General features: G+C 38.2%; 1 protein-coding gene across 4 annotated transcripts in view; it reads right to left on the bottom strand.

The window, feature by feature from the left end:
• Positions 1–5,260: 5,260 nt before the first annotated feature.
• NAA15 (N-alpha-acetyltransferase 15, NatA auxiliary subunit) overlaps positions 5,261–10,090 on the bottom strand; it is a 42,019-nt gene continuing 37,189 nt past the window's right edge. For all 4 annotated transcript variants that reach the window (XM_067297740.1, XM_067297741.1, XM_067297742.1 and 1 more), the window contains 3 exons: positions 9,420–9,563; positions 8,170–8,267; positions 5,261–6,705 (listed from right to left, as the gene is read on the bottom strand). In XM_067297740.1, coding sequence (XP_067153841.1) covers positions 6,505–6,705; positions 8,170–8,267; positions 9,420–9,563 — 443 coding nt within the window. In that variant the 3' untranslated portion in view covers positions 5,261–6,504. The remainder of the gene's footprint in view (positions 6,706–8,169; positions 8,268–9,419; positions 9,564–10,090) is intronic.

The raw sequence follows: 10,090 nt of genomic DNA, 5'->3' as shown, positions 1-10,090 counted from the left end.
TCATACAGATTATTAAAACTGCATTGCTTAATAAAGAGGCTATGCAGTCAGCATGCATCTCTTCAGCATTTTGAGGGACTGAGCAAATGCAGAGAGGTTTTGTCTTTCTGCTGCTGTGCATGTCACCTTCAAAACAGTTTCCAGAAGCATAATGACAGGGTAGAAAGATCCATTATACACGATGGAGTAGAGAAGTAAGCCCTGACAGTTTCACGCAGATAAAATAATGTATAAACTGCCAGACTACCTCGGCTCCTCATAAATCTTCTGTGCTCTAAGTCCTCCTGTAAACTAGCCATGAGGTGCCATTACCATAATGGAAGTGTGAAGTTCGAGAGTATTAAGTTCAAGTCAGACAGTTACCCAACACGAACACCCATCTCTCACAAAAGAAACATGGAAGCACTGAGAACATTTATAAGGAAGGCATGCTATTTTTTAGGCAGAAGAGTACTGTTTGTGTAAAGCAACTTTTACAGCAACAAGTGCTAATTTCCTATCAGAAGGGGTGAATATGAAAATTTCTGAAATCACTTCAGTATCTCAGAAACCAGGGATTTATAACAAGACACAAAATGCGTGAGTTGTTGGAATCCTTTGCACTCAGCTGTAGATAGTGTTAATCATAATGTTGTCACTCATTACACACAATAGTTACTAACAATTTTTCCAGGTAGTCTAAGCTGTCAAGTTCACAGCACACTATGGGCTATTATGCTGCTTTGTCTGCTACTAACTAGTTACTATTGCTGTCATTTATCACTGTTACCATATTATTTTGTCTGACTACTGATTGAAACAGAAATTAGGGAATGCTGAGCCAGGAAAGCTTTGTGGTCTTATTGGTGGGGAAAAGGCTACTGAGCTCTTTTCCCCTCAGATCTGAGGGAAAAAGCAAATGCTTCTTCAGTCGACTTACCTCTGAACGCCCATTTTTATTCAATCATTCGATACGAGTGTTTCCTAAACTCCCCTATTGGGTCTTTGTAGTGTGCAGGAGCAAAGGGCCTTTTCACATATGTAAAATTAGCTTATAAGGCAGGGAAGACTCAAAAGAAATCTGCCTGCCAGCTTGGCTGTTTTCCAGGCTGACTCCAAAGGTAACCGTACGCTTTCTGTGATTGATCTTCCTCCCTGTTATGAGACTCCTGCCCCAATGCACAGGGCTGCCAGCATCACGGAGGGCCAGGAATAACAGGAACTATTAAAGACTGCTATCATTCAAGAGACCCTTATTAAAGAGGTGTTAGGCATCTAACGAGGACGCTGAACCCTACAAGGAAACACTAGTACTCATTTACAAACAGAACTCAGCATTTTTATTCATTGATTGACTTCCTGCCAGTTTTGATATTTGCTATTACCAGAGAAGAGCGTAAAGACACAGTACAACATTGTCAACCAGTTACGAAGGCTGGAAGGGAAAGCAAATCCCAGTACAATTGCAAATAACTTGGTGGAGTTTTAAGATTTTTGAACTGATCAGCAATGAAGCAGTAAATATCCTGCTGCACTGAACCAACAATAGGACTTTCATTAAATTTGTGATTTATTGCAATACATTTTAAAACTAAACATATCCATCATCATACGTTTGTTCACCAGCCAGGCAGATGACATTTTTCTTCATGTGTTATATACTAAATGGCTAAAATTATGCAGCCACTGAACTAGACTAGGACTAGTAGAGGTAGATATTTAATGGGCAGTGCCAGGCAGAAATATTTTGTAAAAGTACTTTTTGCCTTTTGTTATGAACAGTTAGCAAATGTAACATTTTCAGTTAAAACAACAAACACCTTAGGAGAGCTATTCTAAGATGCTTTGGATTTTCTAGTAATACTTATCTTGCAATGTTCTTACAAACCCTCTGATATGGTCCCTTGTAAACTGACAATCTCTGCCCTCTGAGTTTTCTGCCATGATTTACTTGAAGACCAATATACAAAGCTAGAATCTCTATGAACATACTGTTTGCTTGTACCACTCTAAAAGCAATACTCCCTTACAGCTTCCTTGACACAGGAAGACTGTATTTATAGTATTTACAGCTTCAGTAATCTTTCCAGTAATAATAAAAAAGCTACTTTGCACTTAATCTAAAATGGAATTTCTATTATGCCACCTTCCCATAACTCCTTACAGTCTCCTTTTGCCCAGCTGCTTTATCAATTTCTTTGCCATTCTCAATGCTGGCTGTATGGTCCTGGGAGGGAGAGTCTGTGCCCAAAACAGGCATTAAAATTGGTGCTTACAGAGTGTAGCTTTAGTTTCCAGGAAAATACAATCATAATGAAGTGACTCTGAGTTTTGTGAAAGCATATGCCTTTGCTCCATAAAATATCAAGCAGTTCATAATTGGACCTGGAAGCAAGTCCTTCCCAAGCTCAGCAACCATTTTTTCCTACATCTGAAGCAGCTTCCATTAATGAGCTTATAAGCTACTTGATTCCTCACTGATATTACTAATTATTCTACATCTGCATCGTTTTCCTCCACAGAATCCCAAAGCAGTAGGTCAGAATTTATTATGTATCAGCAAGCAGAACTCTCACATAGTTTGAGCTATTTTACATTTATCAGTCAGGTACAAACTGCATTTATAGAACAAACTTTCTTGGAGGGGGGGAAGACAGGGAAAAGATTTCAAAGCCAGCTAGCTACTCAGCACAGAACACATACAAAAACACTTAAAGCTAACATGAAAATGGAAAAAAAATCATTTTGAATCAGATATATTTAGCTGGATTATTATATCTAGTGTTTTTGTTAGCGTTAGTGGCACAGGTCCAAAGCACACCCATGGCACGTGGAAAGCAAGCACTGCGGGAACTGTGGCATCACTGCTCCAGCCCTCCCTCAAGGCATCGTGTAAGATAAAGATCTGAAGTTTTTGTATTTGAACTTGCTCACATGATACTGAAATTGTATTTGCACCTCTGGTTTCTTGGATTGATCTCCCCCTACTCTCGTTGGTGTTTTCCTTCTATAAAGATGATGACAATTTGGTCTGGCAGAGGAACAAGGTGTTACACCAACTTCTAGGGTCTACTGTACAGTGGAGCAACTCCAGACCTGTAAAAAGAAACCAAACACTAAAGAAATTTTATTAGGCCAGTTACATGGAACTTTCTCCCTACTCTAGGAGAAAAACTGAACAAACTGCCTTCTGTATTTGACTGACATATCACACCTTGATTCCTCCCCTGCGAACATGGAAATATTAAAACTTGTACTGAAAAACTTAACTTTAGGACAATATAGAGGCTCTTAAGGCATTTAAGATGCAAAGAAATGAGTTCCTGAATGGATCAGTTCCAGAATATTTTACCTGTTCATTCACACATATTATGTTTTTCTTTGTCTGAATGCTCTAGCTTTCCAAATGAACAAGGAACACATTTGCATTGTCAAAAATTGGAGTTAGCTAAGCACCCCATGTATCATTTTGGTCCAATGACTATTTTGAATTGTTTACTAACAATTTAAGTCCACTTCTGACACTGACATTGCTTCATGCAATGTGCATTACCACAGTCTACAGTCTCTGTCTAGGGAAAATTTGCTGAGCTTTTTTTTTTTTTTTTTTTTTAAACACAGAAAAGATATCCATGGCATGTTTCATCACCAGTGGCTCCATTTATGCTGGAAACCTCTTTCTCCAGGGGAAGTCTTGAAGTATTGAACCCAATTCTGTCAGTAAGAAGCTGTTGTTGTAGGTCACTGACCACGACGGCAATCCCGGCATGTTGTGACGCCCTCTGTTTGCTCACCAGCTTTGGCAGCCTAGCACCAGGGACTACGATTTTGGATCTCAGAACATGAAGGAAAGTTTTCACTGTAGCACAGCACACTTCTACTACTTTGTAAAACACCAGTTGCACTGGATTATAATTAATTTCCAGCTCTTAAACTCTTCCTCAAAGTTAACATTGCATCTGACATGAGAGATGTGAAGACGAAGGAATAACAATTCCTATGCCACTTAAAGAACCTTGTTTTTCAGGGAAACTCTTCATTTAATCTCTCATTTCCTGGGACAGCAGTCTTCTGGAAGGGGATGAGGAACCTTTCTTTAATCTGAAAGCATTATCTCAGAAGCACTAGGGATGCCTTTCAGCAAGGTTACAAGGAAGCATCTTTGGGGGAGATCACAATAGATGTGCGGATGGAGGCTTCTGGAAGGTCTACAAAAATATCCTTTCCCACTTGCATAATGAAAGATAACAAATACCTTCTTGCTTTTAGTTCATCTGCTTCAGCACAAAAATAAGCAGTGAGAAAGTACAGGAAGTAATCCCATTTATAGGCAGCACCCAAAAAAGTTTGCTTGATGCAATTCACAATCTGTTAAGAAATGTGAGCATTCATCTGCCTCCAGCTACAGCATCAGAAGCAAAGAAAATGGCAGCAATACTCAAGAGGCAAGGCCAAAAGCTTAGAGCTTGTGTAGACAAGACTGAACTGTCTTCAGTAGTTGCAGAAAACATGCAGTCCAAGTATCTCAGGCTGCACAAAAGACTGAGATCTAGACATATTTATGACCAGTCATAACTGACCAGACCCTTAATTGACTGGAGTCAACTAAATGCTCTAAAAGTATTCTAGCCCCTAAAAGCCTGGCTGATTAAACACACAAATATAGCAATGCAACTTATATTTCGAACATGAACTACAGCATAAACATACACAAGGATAGCCTAACCACAAGAAACTGGTGCTGAATGCACAACAAACAAAAAATTGTTCTTTCTACAGTTAGAAAACTACAAACCCCAATAATCTTCCAAAGTTTAATTGTATGTGTCAATCATTGAATTCCATGATGTGGAAGAGGAACACCGGGTATGCACTTGATACTCTAACTAAAATCCTGCAGCAAAGAAGGCACTCACTTTAAAAGCTGTAGTTTATTTTCTCCTTGGTTTTATGTGAATGAGCCTATAAAAACATTTGAGCACTCATCTATATTATTGACACAGTAGACTTGTAGACTGTAGCTTGACTTGGAAAATAAAATTCAACATCACACTGGTGGAACTTAAAAGCCAAGTAGTAAAGCATTCTGTGTTATGGGACTTCCCAGACATTCAGCCTTCATATATAATGCATTTAAACTTAATATATACTCAACATCCACACATCAGCAATGACATTATTAGCATAACTGGACAGCACAGTAAGCCAACCCTGAGCTGCACTCTACTGAACCCATTCATTTTCAAAGTACAACAGAGATTGGTTTAAATATTCACACAACTGTTTTTCAAAACATTTTATTGCATTATATTTGGTACCTTATGTTTGACAAAGGAAATTACATCTGTAACTGCAGGAATAAGAAGCTGGTCTGTTATTGAAAAAAAATCTTGGGCCCCTTAAAAGTTACAAAGTCTTGGGCTTGCCTGAAACAACTGAGCAAGAAATATATTCTTAGAAATGTAGGGCTTCAAGTATTACAAACCTGTGACACTGTGGAAAAGTTCCAGAGGTATCTAAACTGCAGCACTTTTTTTTCTGCATAACGTGAACAAGGCCTGCTGAGGTTTTAAACTATTAGTCTCTTGATCAGTCAAAATGGTAGTCAGGAGTTCTTCTCTTTGCAACTTCAAGCCATAGTTATGTTCTCATTTTATTTTCACTCTATGTGAAAAATGCATGCTATCTTTCTAATTAGTTGGTGCCACATCACAGTGCATAATTTTATTTGGTTCTTGCATTACAGTTTTAAAAAGTTTGGCCAACCTATGCTGCTAGGTTCATCTCAAAAACAGCAACGTTGATCCCCCCCAGCCCACCCCCCTAATTTTAATTCCAATACAGATACAGTTTTAACTGGTTCCTTCAGTTAAAAACTGTGGTGCAAGAACACCAAACTGATCGTGTACAGTGAATTTCAGAGACGCAACAAGCTTATTGAACACACTATGTTTCTTAATTCTGCTTGGTATCTGTATGTCCCAGCATCCACAACATCATATGTATGTTGTAGGTTTCTCTGTATATTCTGATTCACATTGCATACTTCCTATGGACAGAATCATCCCGTATCAAAATCAGTCAGATGCTAAAGCCCCAACAACTCTTTGTGCTCAGTGAAAGAATCCAGTGCTAAAACAGCATTTTTGCTGTCTGAGATAACAGTAATCTCACAAGACAATTTTAAAGTAATATTTCTGCCACACACCTGCTCTGATGGCTATGAGCCTCCAGATTTCATATAAATTAGTTTAAAAACATGGGTAGGTAGGAAAGGATAAGGTTTTTTTTTTCTTCAATTTTAGCAGCTTTTAATTTTTAAGAAACCGAACAACCTATATCCAGTAATATGTTAGATATTTTATATATATACTTTGTCAGCAGGATAAAAAAAAGTAAAACTATTTGAAGGCAACGTTTTTTTTCCTTCCATTCTCTGTGTAAGTTAGAACAATTCAGCAGGTGCGTGACAAAAATATTATACACCAGATATGGTCCAATGTTATTTTTTTCCAATAAGGTTGTTCATATTTCATTGGCCAGTTCTTCAGGTTCTGCAGAACTATCTCCATTAACTGTGATCTTCATATCCTCTTCATATCCAGGGGGCATGAAAGCCAAAGCATAAGGGAAAAGCTTATGACAATTTGCTCTGTAAGTTTCAGATGCTTCTTTACAGTCTCCAAGGCTACCATCACATAAAGCTTCTAATACCTCCATACAAGTCTAATTAAAGAGAAAAATAAAGAATGTTATGGTTTCTTAAACATTCATCTCAATACTCACAAACAAGAAATAGAATACTCCAAAGAAAACACACATATTAGAAGCACTGTTTTCAGGTTTCTATCAAATGACATTTTTCTAATTAGACACAACAAGAGATACCAGTTTAGCATGATTTCAAATAACTCAATTTAAAGTGATTAAAAAAAACAGCTAGAAAACTTAAATGAAGCTAAAAAATACTTTTTTTTTTTAATCTGTTCCTCATTTTCCTGAAAAGTTTGATTTTTACTGGTTGGCAACCAAGAACTGGGCTGACTTGCAAGTGCGTGCGTATGTGTGGTGTGTACAAAATAAGGTTATGCCTCCAAAAACACCCAGTATTTTTGGTTACAGTCTAATCCTTCCCCCAGTCCAATTCAAAGAATACCATTCTTGGGCAAGAAATGCAGCTACAAGGCAATGAATGCTTTTGAAGAAAATTTAATTTTTTGTTTTCTCTCTACGTCTATTGATAATCCATCTTAAACTCTTTGAGACAGCTCAAACAAAAAACAAACAAATAAATAGTTTATATCCTGCTAAATATGTACTTAGGATATGAAAGATCTACATTTACGTCTCATAGACAGATCAGCTAGAGAAAGGATCTGAATCCTCAACATCCAAGGCAAGTTTATAAACCATGGCAAATTGTCTTTTCCTGCCTCTTTGTCCCCTCTGTTTTGTCCAAAAATTCTAGTGTGGCCTTGCAAAATCCTTCACAGTTAAACTTCTGTTGAACCTAGTATATTCCCAAGAATGTGACTTTTAGAAAATGCTCATTTTTGCCAACCAAAGAATACATTTTACTGGAAAACTTACCAATTCTACTTGCAATAGGTTTAAATATCCTGGAGTCCCCAGAGATAAAGAGCACAATAAAGAAAAAGTGCCAGGGGAACTGAGAGAAATGAAGCATCCTACAGGTTGCAATGCCTGCTAAAAAATCTCTTTAATACTTAATTAAATGTGCTGGGCACTCTCATATTGATGCCAAAGGAAATGGGTTGACTGGGGTAAAGAAATAGTTTAGAAGAGACTCTGCCTTGTGAGTTCTTGGCTGTTTAAACAGCTAAAGCTCTGACAGACTACAACCTTTTCCTACTGGGGAGCTTTAGCATCTTTTGCTATATGAATTCTCTTATGCTTTCCTGTTACTTCTGGCAACAACATGCTTTCTTCTGCTAGCTAGCTATTTTCATATCATATGTAGGACAAAGCTACATTAACTCAAATGTGCAAAAAGGAGGTTAAATGCTTCAGTTCAGATGAACCCGTTATACCTTTCTCTCACATGATATCCCAACCTCCTTACTATATATGCATAGCAATAGTTTCAGCTTCCTCTTATCTTCACAACTTGCATAAAACTTCTGTAGATATACCAAAAGAAGTTGTTTACAACTTATAAATGACTGTTACCTGAAGATTTCTGTTAGTGAGGGATTCATCCAGGGTCACTGCCAGCTCTACTGCTCTTTTCTGACTGGAAGGATCTAAATAGTACATCATTTTGGCAGCTACAGGAGAAAAATAAGTTTCATCACTCAGTAGAAGACTGAATAAGTCTTATAATATCTACAACCATAAAATAAAGATATTAAGACCAAGAAAGGGGATACTGAATTCTGTAGCAGTAGTTCAAAATGGAGACATTTGGAACGTTAAGTTTGACATCAGAGCAAACAGAAGCGGAGCTTCAAGTCTACTATCCAACGCTTAAGAAGGTATAGGGAAAAAGCGTTGAAACAACTAGGCTACGTCTGCCCTGCAGGGTAGGAGCATTTTGCAGTATACTGTGTAATCCTGAAGATAATGAAGAGAACAAATCAGACCTGCTGCAGCACACCACAGTTGCTTTCTGGCAGCAGTGCTCAGGCTTCCTTCCCACAGGAACCAGGGCACAGGAGAGATGGAGTGCACACAGCTCTCATTGTAACACAGTGTCAGGACACACACATGGCACGGTCCCAAGTCCCACCACACAGATGTAGCTGAAGGGGCTTGATGTCAGAAGAGATGCAGAGAATGAACTCACTGCTTTCAGGGTCACGTTTAAGCAGACCGAGCCACAGCAGCAATGCTGCCCTCGGCGGTACACATCCCGTTGCTCATGGGGTACTATAATACCCACTGTAATATGCGATCACTATTGACAGATGGTCTTTTATGACAGCTGTGGTAACCAGCACTACCTCAGCTCCTCTTGTTTGGCACACCAATAGTTCTGGGTGTTAAGTCGCCTGCTGGGCACTCAGCACATTTGTGCTGGCAGTCAGCCTCTCCACATACCAGAAAAATCTCTCCAAATATCAGAAAGCTTCATAAATTCAAAATATTACTTCACATACCATGGCTCATACAAACTCTACCACAAACGCATTAAATATGTTTACCTTTAAGAAGTCTTATGATACATTTAGCATGTACCAGAAATGAAAACAGGGCAGGGAAAGTCCAAAAATTTGTATTTTAGCAGCACACAGAAGGAGAAATTGAAGAAACTCACAGACAAATTGAATGGTCATGTTTTCACAAAGACTCAAATAGATAGAAAAGCATTCCTGATGGCAAGAGTGATTTTTTTACATCATTGCTGCAGATACTCAGAAGTCATGGCTAGATAAGCACAGAAAAGAGAAGGGGAGAGAAAAAGGATAGAGGCAAAATACCTGATAACCTATGTGGTAGTGAGTCATAGTTCTTTTTAAGGAAAGCTTCATTGAAGTTCTTTGGATTAGTTGCTCCAAAAAGCCGATTCATTTCTTGGTTTAACACTGTTCTGACTGCATCTGGCAGATCCTTACTTTCAGATACTATTAAATTGGGGGAAAAAAGTTTAATAGAAGGTGACGCAGGCAATCACAGTACAATCTACTTCAACAAATATTAAAATAAAAGGATTTAATGTGCATTTACATTATTAGTATAATTGAAAAAAAACAAATCTCAAAGGCAGTTGCATAAAATTAAAAATGGTAAATAACTGGAGCTGGTTGGAAAAAGCTCAACTGTGACAGTTTTCTGATGCTTACAAAAATCCAAAGCCTTTTCGCTCAAATACACTCCTTTCCCACCTTACTGATTAGTCTTTTAGGCCTAAAGATTGAGGTCATAAAAATTTGTTCTTATACGTATCTTGTCTTTAGTCGTCAACAGAAAAAGTGGCCTTTGGGGCAAGAAAAGACAGAATCCTTCCAATCTTCTAACAAAACAGGACATGATTCTAACTTTCTCCTCATACACTGACACAGGCTGCGAGCAGAGAAGCCACATTCTTCATTCTGCAGTTCCCATTTCTACAACCACCAGTGAGTTCACTCACTCTTTCAGAGGCACATCA

Source organism: Apteryx mantelli, chromosome 5, assembly GCF_036417845.1.
Source record: "Apteryx mantelli isolate bAptMan1 chromosome 5, bAptMan1.hap1, whole genome shotgun sequence".
NCBI classification, from domain to species: Eukaryota; Metazoa; Chordata; class Aves; order Apterygiformes; family Apterygidae; genus Apteryx; species Apteryx mantelli.
This window is presented reverse-complemented; position numbering and strand designations above follow the sequence as displayed.